We start from the raw sequence: 16,138 nt of genomic DNA, 5'->3' as shown, positions 1-16,138 counted from the left end.
CTCCTGAACGACCTGGAAAACACATATATACATAGAAGCAGTCTTGCTCTGTTACATGAGCAGAGGCAGCATCTCGATCAAACTTCCCCCAAAAGCTCTTCGAAAAGTGAGATCACACACATGCTCCTGTATGATATCAGCCACTCTGTTCCGAACCAAGTTTGCATGCTTCTACCCCAGATTGGAATGTTCAGAAACGAAGATCGGAGGTGAGTGTGAGCACGATCGAGCCAGGATTGCTGGCCTGGGTGAACTAAAAAGTCCATGCACGAGCTAAATTAATCAATAAAGCAAAGCTCAAAGCCTCGGAGAGCATCACCATGTACGTACGAACACTCAAACAACGGCGGCTACACGGCGGCGATACAACAAACATACGTACAAGTCAGTATCGATGCAAGTAGTAGTACATAACAATCGAGATGGCTAGCTATGCCGGTGACCGCTCAGGCGGCCGGCGCGGGCGGCGGCGGCGGCGGGAGCAGCTCGTCGGCGATGGCCTCCTCGAGCCAGCCCTCGGCGTCGGCCATGATGCCGGGGCTGAGCCGCACCATGAGCACGCAGAACTCCTGCTCGCTGAGCGCGCCGTCGCCGTCGTGGTCGCCCTCGCCCACCATCACCTGCGCCTCCTCGGCCGTCATCCCCTCCACGCCCAGCACGGCCCCCGCGCTCCGCCGCAGGCTCTCGGCCGTGATGGCGCCCCGCGCCGGGTCGGCCAGCAGCCGGAACCCGGCCCGCAGCTCCGACAGCAGCCCCGCCGTGCCCAGCCGCCCCGCCATCACCGGCAGCAGGTCCTCGTACGCCTCAGCGCCGTCGTCCGCCATGCTCCGATGATCGAGCGACCGGCCGGGAGTGGGTCGATGAAGAACCGTCGTCGCTGTCGTTGTATCTGCGTCGACGGGGCGCAAGAAGCCGAGCGCTGGCTGGCCTCTTGTATAAAGCGGGAGGGAGGAGGAGGTGAGGACGGATCATCATGGATAGGACGGTACGATCGAGAGGATGATGACGGCGACCCCATGTCCATCCCGGGGGAGAAGCTTCCGGGAAGCTGCGCGGGTGGGGAGGAGATATCTGGACGGCCGGTCGGCACCCGTGGTAGTGGTTGTACACACGAGGGGACGAGTGAGCTCTGAGCAGGCCAGAGCACGGGATGATGGACGGGGCTGGGACGGCGGAGGGAGGATCTGACGTGACGCTGGCCCGGTCGTGCAGTGCTTGTCGTCGGAGGAAGCTTCCTGGGAGGAGCCGGCCGGCCGGGCGTATAAATGCAGGATGGACCCTTTCATTATGCCTTTCGATTATGAGCTCAGCCGGCTTGGCTCATATCGGAGATCTGGGGGTGGTTTATGGCAAATAGTACATTTGAAAAAAAAAAGGGAAAAGGTGATACCTCACCGTCTTTGCACACCGCTATCATATACTCCCATGTACAAAAATATTTCTAGTTGGGGAACGTGTACTAGTTCGCCCAAGCTATAGAGGTAGTACAATAAAATAATACTCCGATATAACACTTATGCAACTTTTTTGCGATTGTGTACTTGCTGGACCAGCACCTCGCAGCCGCGGTCGTGAGTGTTGAACCCTTGAAACGATACGTGAACCTGGCACGAAATCTTGTGATGCCCTAACCTTGTCACCCCAAGGAACCAATGGGAGTCTACACCCGGGCTTCGTCTAATACATCCGAACAAAAGAATTTGAGGAGAATCGAAGCCTAGAAGGCCAACTCGAAAATGAAGCGCCGCCATTCGCCAGAGCGTTGCCCCTGCAATGACTAAAAAAACGTAACCTATCTACTAACCGAGGTAGAGGTAGCAAGATTCCCCTCCACCAGCCATCGGAGCGGCATGAAGAAGGGAGATCGGTCCATGCGCTATTTGGTAGAATCAAGGGAAGGATGATTTTTCTTTTTCCCTAGTTGACTTGCGAGAGGAAAATTAAAAAATACTCATGAAAATGATTGAGTTACAAGCAATATGTAGAACATAACTATAGATTTTTTCGAAACTGATGAACATTAACACAATCTTGTATGATGAGATATGATAACCCATGCCAAAATTTCATATTTCAGATCAAAATTATAAAAATCTAAACCATAATTAGACCATACTCCCTCCGTCCGGGTTTATTGAGCCCTTCGATAAAACCAAGGCGATGTATTAACTCTAACAACCTTTTTCCTTTTGAAAGTAACTCTAACAACCTTTGATTTCAGAGCATGCAAACAACCTTTTCCCTTTTTTCTGCAAGTTGTAACTGAGAGAGACTTGTGGCGATGACGATGTCACGCGCTTGTTTCTGGCGGCGGGTTTCCAGCGCGGCAGACCCATGGCAGCGATGACGGTGGCGGAAGGGTGGAGGGTGGCTAGCTGATACCACGATGTTAGGAACTAGTTATTCTCTGAATATTTCTCAAGCACGAGTACAGGTTGGGGATCCACCACAAGTCTCTCTCAGTTACAACTTGCAGAAAAAAAGGGAAGGAGTAGGAGGAGCCGGTGCCGTTGCCTTGTGCCTGATCCAAGCCCGGATGCCGTTCCTTCGCCCTCTCTCAGACTTATGTAGAGCTAACCCACCGTGGACCCATGAACCTCCGGTTCGCATGCTTGATTCGAGTTGGCCTAGCGATGACGCGGTCCTCACCCTAATTGGTCCACTTGGCTTCCTCCGGTGCTAACTTGGCAGTGGTCGTGGTTGTATTCTTGCTAGTCGCAGGTAGGCTGCTGACATCCCCTTCTCCTTGACTTACGGCTTGCCCCCAAGCTGGTAGTTGAGGAAATCGTTGCCGTAGGGACAGAGAATCTTCCCACGTCGCATACAGTATATCTGGATGGGACCAACTAACAAGGAGTTGTTCTCTACGCCCTAACGATGTCTCCTTCCATCTGTTGTTCAAAATTTCCACTGGTACTAGAGCGCCATCAGCTGGTATGGGTAATTCTGAAGAAGCAATCACACCGGGGGCCAACGCTTGCTTCATCTGAGATACGTGGAAAACATGGTGTATCTTTGAATCAGACGGAAGACTAACCTCGTATGCAACAGGGTTGATAGCTCGCTTGATCGGATACGGTCCAACGTACTTGAAAGCGAGCTTGTGATTAGCTCTTCTTGCCATAGATATCTGAACATACGGTTGCAATTTGATGTACACAGCATCGCCTGGTTGAAAGGAGCGATCAATCCTCTTCTTATCAGCTTGTACTTTCATAATGTGCCTGGTGCGGTGGAGATGTTGCTTCAGAATGAGCTGCACCACTTGGCGTTCCTCGAGCCATTCTTTCAGAGCTGGCAATGTGCAAGTAGATGCTTCTTCGATCCCCTAGTGTCGTGGTTCATGGCCATACAAGGCTTGAAACAGAGACATGTCCAGAGCAGAGTGGTAGCTGGAGTTGTACCAAAATTCTGCCAATGAAAGGAACTGGCTCCAATGGTGGGGGCAGGCATGGATGAAATAGCGCGGAAATATTTACAAGCACTGGTTGACGCGTTCCGACTGTCCATCTATTTGCGGGTGATAAGGGGTACTCATGTTGGTTCAGAACCAATCACACGGAACAATTCCTGCCAGAACTTGCTAGTAAACACTGGATCTCGGTCTGAGATGATGGCTTTGGGCAGACCATGCAGTTTGTAAATGTTGTCCAAATAAACTCGAGCAACTTTAGCAACAGTGACTAGATGATCCAATAGAAGGAAGTGTGCATACCGTGTGAATTTGTCAACAACCACTAGGATGCAGTTTGCCATGCCCGATTGAGGAAGGCCATCGATAAACTCCATTGTAACGACTTGCCAAGCCCCTTCAGGCAGTGGAATTGGTTCGAGTAAGCCAGGATACTTGACCCGTTCAGGTTTATCTTGCTGACAGACGGCGCATGTTTGCACATAGTTATTGATGCATTCTTTCATCTTTGGCCAAGCAAATAGACGTAGGAGGCGGCAGTAGGTCACTGGGAATCCAAAATGCCCTCCAACCGTACTATCATGAAATGCTTTTAGCATGCGCTGCTACAGTGCGCTGGAGCCTCCTAGCCACAACCTGTTGTAGAAATACAGCAGCTCGCCTGACCAAGTGAAGCGACCTTTGGGGTCAGGACGTTGGCGCAGTTGTTCTCGTATCCTTTGAACCTGCTCATTGTTGACATAGCTTGCGCGGATATCTTCAATCCATGTTGGTTGACACACAGAAACTGTTGTTAGTTGCTCTATCAAATGTACACGACGAGATAGAGCATCTGCTGCACTGTTGGTGGCACCTTGCCTATAGAAAATCTTGTAACGCAGCCCCAATAGCTTGGTAAAGACCTTCTGTTGCCAAACAGTTGATAACCGTTGATCATCAAGGTGAACTAGGCTGCATTGGTCAGTTCTGATAAGGAACTCATCGGTGTGCAAATATGGACGCCACTGTTCAATGGCCATCAAGATAGCGAGGCATTCTTTTTCGTAGGTGGACAGGCCATGGTTCTTGGGACCCAGTGGTTTACTCATGTATGCAATCAGATGGCGCCCTTGTTGCAGAACTACGCCCACTCCATAATCACATGCATCTGTGTCTATCACAAAGGTCTTGGAGAAATCAGGAAGTTGCAACACTGGAGCTGAGACTAGGCCGTGCTTGAGTAAGTCAAATGCTTTTTGTGTGTCATCGGTCCAGACAAACGGGTGCCGATCTTGAGTAGATTGAATAGTGGTCGGGCGATGATCCTGAAATGCTTGACAAACTTGGTAATACCCTGCTAATCCCAAGAAGTTGCGTACTTCCTTCACATTCAGAGGTTTCGGCCAGTTCTTGATTGTCTCAATCTTTCTAGGGTCGGTGGAGACACCGGATGCGTTAATCACATGGCCCAGATATGCTATTTGTTGTTGGCCAAATGCACACTTTGATTGCTTGACACGCCATTGATCCGCTCGCAGCAGCTGCAGAACCTGACGAACATGTTCAACGTGCTCCTTTAGAGTTTTGCTGAAAACTAGAATATCGTCGAAGAACACGAGTACAAAAATCCTGATTAGTGGATGTAAAGTAGTGGTCATGGCCCCATTAAAGGTAGCTGGGCCACCGGCCACTCCAAATGCCATCACTAGCCATTCCCAGTGCCCCAAGTGAGTAGTGAACTCTGTTTTGTACTCCTCACCCTCTGCCATTTGGATTTGATGATACCTGATACGTCTCCAACGTATCTATAATTTATGAAGCATTCATGCTATTTTATTTTCTGTTTTGAATGATTATGGGCTTTATTATACACTTTTATATTACTTTTGGGACTAACCTATTAACTGGAGGACCATCCCATATTGCTATTTTATTGCCTGTTTCAGTATTTCGAAGAAAAGGAATATCAAACGAAGTCCAAACGGAATGAAACCTTAGGCATCGTGATTTTTTGGAAGAATATCATCCTGGAGGCTTGGAGATCAAGTCAGAAGATCCTCGAGGAGCCCAGGAGATAGGGGGCGCCCCCCAGGGCGCGGCCCCCTGTCTCGTGGACCCCTCGAGCACCCCCCTGACCGACTTCTTTCGCCTATATAAGCCTACGTACCCTAAAACCATTGAATATCAAGATAGATCGGGAGTTCCACCGCCGCAAGCCTCTGTAGCCACCAAAAACCTCTCGGGAGCCCTTCCCGGCACTCTGCCGGAGGGGGGATCCTTCACCGGTGGCCATCTTCATCATCACGGCTCTATCCATGACGAGGAGGGAGTAGTTCACCCTCGAGGCTGAGGGTATGTACCAGTAGCTATGTGTTTGATCTCTCTCTCTCTCTCTCTCGTGTTCTCTCTCGTGTTCCCTCTAAGGCACGATCTTGATGTATCCCGAGCTTTCCTATTATAGTTGGATCTTATGATGTTTCTCCCCCTCTACTCTCTTGTGATGAATTGAGTTTCCCCTTTGAAGTTATCTTATCGGGTTGAGTCTTTTATGAGAACACTTGATGTATGTCTTGCCGTGCTTATCTGTGGTGACAATGGAATATCATGTGCCTCTTGATGTATGTTTTGGTCAGCAACTTGTGGGTTCCGCCCATGAACCTATGCATAGGGGTTGGTACACATTCTTGACTCTCCGGTAGAAACTTTGGGGCACTCTTTGAAGTACTTTGTGTTGGTTGAATAGATGAATCTGAGATTGTGTGATGCATATCGTATAATCATGCCCACGGATACTTGAGGTGACAATGGAGTATCTAGGTGACATTAGGGTTTTGGTTGATTTGTGTCTTAAGGTGTTATTCTAGTACGAACTCTTGAATAGATCGATCCGAAAGAATAACTTTGAGGTGGTTTCGTACCCTACCATAATCTCTACGTTTGTTCTCCGCTATTAGTGGCTTTGGAGTGACTCTTTGTTGCATGTTGAGGGATTGTTATATGATCTATCTATGTTATTATTGTTGAGAGAACTTGCACTAGTGAAAGTATGAACCCTAGGCCTTGTTTCCTATCACTGCAATACCGTTTACGCTCACTTTTATCGCTCGCTACCTTGCTGTTTTTATAATTTCAGATTACAAAAACCTTTATCTACTATCTATTTTGCACTTGTATCACCATCTCTTCGCTGAACTAGTGCACCTATACAATTTACCATTGTATTGGGTGTGTTGGGGACACAAGAGACTCTTTGTTATTTGGTTGCAGGGTTGCTTGAGAGAGACCATCTTCATCCTATGCCTCCTACAAATTTATAAACCTTAGGTCATCCACTTGAGGGAAATTTGCTACTGTCCTACAAACCTGTGCACTTGCAGGCCCAACAACGTCTACAAGAAGAAGGTTGTGTAGTAGACATCAATGCCCCACATGCAAATCAAGCTTGGAAAACCATCTTGCCCCCACCAACTCATCGAACAGTTCATCGATTATCGCTACTGGGTATTTGTTCACTATAGTCATAGCACTGAGGTGATGGTAATCCACACACAATCGCCACGTGACATCCTTCTTCTTCACTAACAGAGCAGGTGAGGAGAAAGGGTTGTTGCTTTTTTGAATAACGCCAGCATCCAATAGCTCTTTAACCTGCCTCTCAATTTCTATTTTCATCTCAGGTTTGTGGCGATATGGTTGCAAGTTCACTGGTTGAGCACCTTCCATTAATGGTATTATGTGATCACACTCTCGGCGAGGAGGTAGGCCCCGGGGCTCTTCAAACATGTCTGTGTATTGCTCCAGTACCCTCATAATTTTAGTTGGTATTGCAGTGTCGGCAACGGCTTGATCTGCTATAGTGTTCAGATGGACAACATAGGCTACAGACCCTTGTTTGCAAGAATTCAGAAGCTCTTGAGATGAAAATGCAGAGCACTTGTGGGAACCCTTTGCTATAGCTTGAAGCTCCACAACTCATGTACTGGTGGTTACTGACATATGTTGTGCCTCCCAGTCAATGTACATCGGGTTGTGTTTCTTGAGCTAGTCCATGCCCAAGATGGCGTCATACACTCCCAGTGAAATGATCTTGAAATTAGTGACAAATACCTGACCTTGACATGTCTACTGACACTGAGGAATGGCAGTGTTGCAGAGTAGCAAAGCACCGTCAGCTACCTTAACCTTCTAGGGCTTGGACAGTGGCAACGCCCCCTTCAGTCGAGTAGCTAGACGTTGATCCACAAATGAGGACGTGCTCCTGGAATCCACCAACAGAAGAACCTCTCATCCCCATAGTCAAGCATGTAACTGCATAACGCCGGGGCCTTCTGAGCCAGCTACTGCATGGATAGACAACACACACAAATTGTCATCGTCTGTCTCTACAGGTTCAACATGTTTATCACCACGACTCACTTCATCAAGGCCAATTAACTCGAGAAGTTCCTCAATGATGTCCATCTGAACTGTGGTGGGGCATGTGTGATCTTTGCCCCATCTTTCTCTGCATTTGAAGCACAATCCACGGGCTCTTCTGAAGTTATGGAGGGCTGTAATCTTACTGTTATCTGAAGGCGGCCTTGCTGCATTTGTTCCTCTTTGGTCTTCAGTTGTCACAACAGGTGCCGTGGGCCGTGGGAATGCGATGGCTGCTGTGGCTATACTGGTAGACACACTGCGCGAAATTGGCATTCAGTTGAACGTGGCTCGCATGGCGGCTTCTCCATCTGCAACTTCTTCTTGCAACAGTGCCAAGGAGCATGCTGTGTCCAAGTCTGGCGGCCTCTGAATGAGCAACACATCACGAATATCCGCACGCAGCCCCTCAATGAAATGTATGAGGAAGAAATATGGATGAGTCAGTTCAGAATATGAGATCATATGATTCATCAATCTTTCAAATCACTCAATAAATTCTGCTACAAAAATGTTCTGACGAATAGCATAAAACTGTCGGAGCAAAAGCTGATGCTTACCCCGACCAAATTGAGTGCACAACAAAGATGTAAACGACTCCCAATTGAGCCCGGCGATTTTGCGTTGCACTGATTGCAGCCAGATCGCGGCAGGACCGAAGAAGTTCAAGGTCGCCATAGGGACCCGGTAGGATTCATAGACTGTGAACATCTGGAAATACTGCTCGGCGAGTGTTTTCCATAACTATGGATTTTCACCAGCGAAAGTGGGAAACACCATGGGTGGAGGTTCTTGGCCCATGTCCGCGAGTACTTGTGACGACAAGGGGTGGGGTTGGAGGACAAAATCATGACCATACCCGTGACCGGGGAAGCCGCCGGTGACTCGAGGGTCACCGTCGAGGGTCCCCCGGGTTTATTCGGTGGAAGATCATATGTTTAGATCCTTTATGCATATTAATACCCCTCTGATTATGAACATGAATATGATTTGTGATTAGTTACGTTTGTTCCTAAGGACATGGGAGAAGTCTTGTTATAAGTAGTCATGTGAATTTGGTATTTGTTCGATATTTTGATGAGATGTATGTTGTCTTTCCTTTAGTGGTGTTATGTGAACGTCGACTACATGACACTTCACCATTATTTGGGCCAAGGGGAAGGCATTGGGAAATAATAAGTAGATGATGGGTTGCTAGAGTGACAGAAGCTTAAACCCTAGTTTATGCGTTGCTTCGTAAGGGGCTGATTTGGATCCATATGGTCCAAGCTATGGTTAGGTTTATCTTAATTCTTCTTTCGTAGTTGTGGATGCTTGCGAGAGGGGTTAATCATAAGTGGATGCTTGTCCAAGGAAGGGCAGTACCCAAGAACCGGTCCACCCACAAATCAAATTACCAAAGTAATGAACGTGAATCATATGACCATGATGAAAACTAGCTTGACGATAATTCACATGTGTCGTCGGGAGCGTTTTCCTGTATATAAGAGTTTGTCCAGGCTTGTCCTTTTCTACGAAAAGGATTGGGGCACCTTGCTGCACCTTGTTTACTCTTGTTACTTGTTATCCATTACGAATTACCTTATCACAAAACTATCTGTTACCGATAATTTCAGTGCTTGCAGAGAATACCTTACTGAAAACCGCTTGTCATTTCCTTCTGCTCCTCATTGGGTTCAACACTCTTACTTATAGAAAGGACTATGATGGATCCCCTATACTTATGGGTCATCAAGACTCTTTCTGACGCTGTTGCCGGGGAGTGAAGCGCCTTTGGTAGGTGGAATTTGGTAAGGAAAAATTTATATAGTGTGCTGAAATTTACTGTCACTTCTTACTATGGAAAATAATCCTTCGAGGGGCTTGTTCGGGGTATCTTTATCCCAACCGGTAGAGCAAAGAGTTGCTCCTCAACCTACTGAACCTACTGAAAATGTTTACTTTGAAATTCCTTCGGGTATGATAGAGAAACTGCTAGCTAATCCTTTTACAGGAGACGAAACATTACATCCCGATATGCACCTAATTTATGTGGATGAAGTTTGTGGATTATTTAAGCTTGCAGGTATGCCCAAGGATGTTATCAAGAAGAAGGTCTTCCCTTTATCTTTGAAGGGAAAGACATTGACATGGTTTAGGTTATGTGATGATATTGGATCATGGAACCACAACCGATTGAAACTGGAATTTCATCAGAAGTTTTATCCTATGCATCTGGTTCATCGTGATCGTAATTATATATATAATTTTTGGCCTCATGAAGGAGAAAGTATCGCTCAAGCTAGGGGGAGGCTTAAGTCAATGTTATATTCATGCCCCAATCATGAGCTCTCAAGAGAAATTATTATTCAAAAAAATTATGCTCGGCTTTCTCTCAATAATAGCTCCATGCTCGATACTTCTTGTACTGTTTCTTTAACGATGAAGACTATTGAATTCAGATGGGATTTATTGGAAAGAATTAAATGCAAATCTGAAGATTGGAAACTCGACGAAGGTAAGGAGTCAGGTATAACACCTAAGTTTGATTGTGTTAAATCTTTTATGGATACTGATGCTTTTCCTGAATTTAGCACTAAATATGGACTTGACTCTGAGATAGTAGCTTCTTTCTGCAAATCATTTGCTACTCATGTTGATCTCCCTAAGGAGAAGTGATTTAAATATCATCCTCCCATTGAAGTAAAAGTAGTTGAACCTATTAAAGTTGAAGAAAATATTATCACTTATAATGTTGATCCTATTGTTCCTACTTCTTATATTGAGAAACCACCTTTCTCTATTAGAATAAAGGACCATGCTAAAGCTTTAACTGTGGTTCGTAAGAGTAATGCTAGAACACATACACCCCCTGAGCAAATTAAAGTTGAACCTAGTATTGCTATGGTTAAGGATATCTTGGTTGATAATATTGATAGACATGTTATTTACTTCTGTGATGAAGCTGCTAGAATTGCTAGACCCGATACTAACCATAAACATAGACATGTTGTTGGCATGCCTATTGTTTCTGTTAAAATAGGAGATCATTGTTACCATGGCTTATGTGATATGGGTGCTAGTGCGAGTGCAATACATCATCTCTTATACAAAGAAATTATGCATGATATTGCACATGTTGAGATAGAAGATATTGATGTTACAATTAAGCTTTCCAATAGAGATACTATTTCACCAATTGGGATTGTTAGAGATGTCGAAGTCTTGTGTGGGAAAGTTAAATATCCTACTGATTTTCTTGTTCTTGGTTCCCCACAAGATGACTTTTGTCCCATTCTATTTGGTAGACCCTTCCTGGATACTGTTAATGCTAAGATAGACTGCAAAAAAGATATTGTTACTCTTGGTTTAGGGGATATGTCTCATGATTTTAATTTTGCTAAATTCCGTAGACAACCCCATGATAAAGAATTGCCTAGTAAAGATGAAATTATTGTTCTTGCTTCTATTGCCGTGCCTCCTAATGATCCTTTAGAACAATATTTGCTAGACCATGAAAATGGTATGTTCATGAATGAAAGAAGGGAAATAGATGAAGTATTCTTTAAACAGGGACCTATTTTGAAACACAACTTGCCTATTGAAATCCTAGGGGGTCCTCCTCCACCCAAGGGTGATCCCGTGTTTGAGCTTAGACATCTACCTGATACTCTCAAATATGCTTATCTTGATGAAAAGAAGATATATCCTGTTATTATTAATGCTAACCTTTCAGAGCAGGAAGAAGAGAAATTATTTAAAACTCCGAAGAAGCACCATGTTGCTATTGGATATACTCTTGATGATCTTAAGGGCATTAGCCCCACTCTATGCCAACACAAAATAAAATTGGAGAAAGACGCAAAACTAGTTGCTGATCACCAATGACGGTTAAATCCTAAGATGAAGGAAGTGGGAAGAAATGAAATATTAAAGCTTTTGGAGGCAGGTATAGTTTATCCTGTTGTTGATAGTCAGTGGGTAAGTCCCGTCCATTGTGTCCCTAAGAAGGGAGGTATTACTATTGTTCCTAATGATAAAGACGACTTGATCCCACAAAGAATTATTATAGGTTATAGAATGGTAATTGATTTCCGCACATTGAATAAAGCTACTAGAAAAGATCATTACCCTTTGCCTTTTATTGATCAAATTCTAGAAAGATTACCCAAACATACACATTTTTGCTTTCTAGATGGTTATTCTGGTTTCTCTCAAATACCTGTGTCAAAAGAGGATCAGGATAAGACCACTTTTACTTGCCCTTTCGGTACCGTTGCTTATAGACGTACGCCTTTTGGTTTATGTAATGCACCTGCTACCTTTCAAAGATGTATGACTACTATATTCTCTGACTTTTGTGAAAAGATTCTTGAGGTTGTCATGGATGATTTCTCCGTGTATGGAACTTCTTTTGATGATTGCTTAAGCAATCTTGATCGAGTCTTGCAGAGATGTGAAGAAACTAGTCTTGTCTTGAATTGGGAGAAGTGCCACTTTATGGTTAATGAAGGTATTGTCTTGGGCATAAAATTTCTGAAAGAGGTATTGAAGTTGACAAAGCTAAAGTTGATGCTATTGAAAAGATGTCGTGTCCTAAGGACATCAAAGGTATAAGAAGTTTCCTTGGTCATGCCGGTTTTTATAGGAGGTTCATTAAAGACTTCTCTAAAATTTCTAGGCCTCTGACTAATCTCTTACAAAAAGATGTTCCTTTTGTCTTTGATGATGATTGTGTAGCAGCATTTGAAATACTTAAGAAAGCCTTGATTTCTGCACCTATTGTTCAGCCACCTGATTGGAATTTACCCTTTGAAATTATGTGTGATGCTAGTGATTATGCTGTAGTATTGTTCTAGGACAAAGAGTTGATAAGAAATTAAATGTTATCCAATATGCTAGTAAAACTCTAGACAGTGCCCAGAGAAATTATGCTACTACTGAAAAGGAATTTTTAGCAGTTGTGTTTGCTTGTGATAAGTTCAGACCTTATATTGTTGATTCTAAAGTAACTATTCACACTGATCATGTTGCTATTAAATATCTTATGGAAAATAAAGATGCTAAACTTAGACTTATTAGATGGGTTATCTTGCTACAAGAATTTGATTTGCATATTATTGATAGAAAGGGAGTTGAGAACCCCATTGTAGATAACTTGTCTAGGTTAGAGAATATTCTTGATGACCCATTGCCTAGTGATGATAGCTTTCCTGATGAAAAATTAGTTGTCATAAATGCTTCTCGTACTGCTCCATGGTATGGTGATTATGCTAATTACATTGTTGCTAAATTCATACCACCTAGTTTCACATACCAGCAAAATAAAAAGTTTTTCTATGATTTAAGACATTACTTCTGGGATGACCCACACCTTTATAAAGAAGGGGTAGATGGTGTTATTAGATGTTGTGTACCTGAGCATGAACAGGAATAGATCCTACGCAAGTGTCACTCCAAGGCATATGGAGGACATCACGCGGGAGATAGAACTGCACATAAGGTATTGCAATCTGGTTTTTATTGGCCTACTCTCTTAAAAGATGCCCGTAATTTTGTATTGTCTTGTGATGAATGTCAAAGAATTGGTAATATTAGTAGACGTCAAGAAATTCCTATGAACTATTCACTTGTCATTGAACCATTTGATGTTTGGGGCTTTGATTATGTGGGACCGTTTCCTTCCTCTAATGGGTATACACATATTTTAGTTGCTGTTGGTTACGTTTCTAAGTGGGTAGAGGCTATTCCAACTAGTAGTGTTGATCATAACACCTCTATTAAGATGCTTAAAGAAGTTATTTTTCCAAGGTTTGGAGTCCCTAGATACTTAATGACTGATGGTGGTTCACATTTTATTCATGGTGCTTTTCGTACAATGCTTGCTAAGTATGATGTTAATCATAGAATTGCATCTCCATACCATCCACAGTCTAGTGGTCAAGTAGAATTGAGTAATAGAGAGCTTAAATTAATTTTGCAAAAGACTGTTAATAGATCTAGAAAGAATTGGTCCAAGAAACTTGATGATGCATTATGGGCCTATAGAATTGCATATAAAAATCCTATGGGTATGTCTCCGTATAAAATGGTTTATGGAAAAGCATGTCACTTACCTCTCGAACTAGAACATAAGGCATATTGGGCTATAAAAGAGATCAATTATGATTTCAAACTTGCTGGTGAGCAGAGGCTTTTTGACATTAGCTCACTTGATGAATGGAGAACCCAGGCCTATGAGAATGCCAAATTACTTAAAGAAAAAGTTAAAAGATGGCATGACAAAAGGATAGAAAAGCGTGAGTTTAACATAGGTGATTATGTTTTTCTATAAAACTCTCATTTAAGGATTTTTTGCAGGAAAACTCCTCTCTAAATGGGAAGGTCCTTACATTATCGAGGAGGTCTATCGTTCCGGTGCCATAAAAATCAACAATTTCGAAGGCACAAATCCGAAGATGGTGAACGATCAAAGAATCAAACATTATATCTCAGGTAATCCCGTAAATGTTGAAACCAATGTTATTGGCACCATAACCCCTGAGGAGTACATAAGGGACACTTTCTAGAACGTTTCAGACTCCAAAAAGGAATAGGTATGTCATACGGTAAGTAAACCTACTCCAAAACAATTCTAATAGCAATTTTTCTCCGTTTTGGAATATTTAAGAAAATAGGAAAATAAGAAGTAGTCCGGGAAGGACACGAGGCATCCATGAGGGTGGAGGGCGCGCCCCCTGCCTTGTGGCCACCTCGTGTGTCCTCTAGACTCCATTTTCTTGCACAATACTTCTTTTGGTCGGTAAAAGTTCATTATATAATCTCCCGAAGGTTTTGACCACCGTACCACGACGAAATCCTCTGTTTTTGTTTTTGAGCTATTTCTGCCGCATAGTAGAGCAATATGTCGTCCCAGGATTCGGAGGGACAAAGCTACATGGCTGATTACCTTGCAGACCCCAAGGTCTATGGGGACTTGGAGCATTGTGGTTGGATTGGACCACAGAGGAAGAAGAAGCCTATAATCCTAAGGGAAAGGAGGAGACAAGCTCAGATGAGGATGAAGTCCCACTACCTCAACCTGGGGACATGCACGTGGACTTTAAAAAGTCAAGCCTCCCTAATAGAGCAAATAAACCTAAGATCGAGTTTATCCCTTTTCGTATCTTGCAGAAGAACAAACAGGAACTATGCAAAAAGATATTAAGCCTTGAGCAGGAGATCGATGACCTAAGGGTGCAAAATTATATCCTCAAGCGCAAATTAAGGAAGAAGGCTACGTCATGAACAACTACATCATCACCACCTGCGAAGAAAGAGACATAAACACATGGGTATGGGCACTCCCCTTGGCAACTGCCAAGCTTGGGGGAGGTGCCCCGGTATCGTATCACCATCACACTTCTATCTTTACCATTTTTCTTAGTCTGATCCTTTTGATTATATCTTGATCTAGTAGAATAAAGTTTAGTATGATCTAGCTTTGAGTTTTTGTGTTGATCCCTATCCATGTAATCGAGTCTGTGAGCTATATATAATAAAGATTAGTTTTGAGTCGAGGGCTTTGCTATCTTTCTATGATCTTGAGGGAATAAAAGAAAGAGAAAGGATAAAAAGAAATAAAAAGATCATATTGATCTTATGGAGAGTAATGACTTCACATATAAAAAGTATGAGGAATAAAAGTTGTTGAGAGTTGACAAACATAGTTTTAGTCATCATTGCAATTAATAGGAAGTAATAAAGAAAGAGAGGTTTTCACATAAAATATACTATCTTGGACATCTTCTATAAATGTGAGCACTCATTAAAATATGACATGCTAAAAAGTTGATGTTGGACAAGGAAGACAATGTAATGGGTTATGTTTTCTTATATCCTAAATAAAGTATATTGTCATGGATCATCCAACATGTTGAGCTTGCCTTTCCCCCTCATGCTAAACAAACTCTTTGCACCAAGTAGAGATACTACTTGTGCTTCCAAACATCCTAAACCCAGTTTTGCCATGAGAGTCGACCATATCTACCTATGGATTGAGTAAGATCCTTCAAGTAAGTTGCCATTGTTGCAAGCAATAAAAATTGCTCTCCAAATATGTATGATCTATTAGTGTGTAGAAAATAAACTTTATACGAGCTTGTGATATGGAAGAAATAAAAGTGACAGACTGCATAATAAAGGTCCCTATCACAAGTGGCAATATAAAGTGACGTTCTTTTGCATTAAGATTTTGCGCATCCAACCATAAAAGCACATCACAACCTCTGCTTCCCTCTGCGAAGGGCCTATCGTTTATTCTTGTCTTCTACCTTATATAAGAGTCATGGTGATCTTCACATTTCCTTTTTA

At 43.4% G+C, this 16,138-nt stretch overlaps 1 protein-coding gene across 1 annotated transcript; it reads right to left on the bottom strand.

Annotated features, from left to right (window-relative positions):
• Positions 1-249: 249 nt before the first annotated feature.
• On the bottom strand, positions 250-1,169 carry LOC119326482 (calcium-binding protein KIC-like). Its single transcript, XM_037600119.1, has one exon. It carries the CDS (start codon positions 822-824, stop codon positions 447-449), a length of 378 nt encoding a protein of 125 aa, XP_037456016.1. The 5' UTR covers positions 825-1,169; the 3' UTR covers positions 250-446.
• Positions 1,170-16,138: the final 14,969 nt, after the last annotated feature.

This window comes from Triticum dicoccoides, chromosome 6B (genome assembly GCF_002162155.2).
Source record: "Triticum dicoccoides isolate Atlit2015 ecotype Zavitan chromosome 6B, WEW_v2.0, whole genome shotgun sequence".
Taxonomy (NCBI): domain Eukaryota; kingdom Viridiplantae; phylum Streptophyta; class Magnoliopsida; order Poales; family Poaceae; genus Triticum; species Triticum dicoccoides.
The sequence above is the reverse complement of the archived record's forward strand: the minus strand, read 5'-3'. Positions and strand labels throughout refer to the sequence as shown.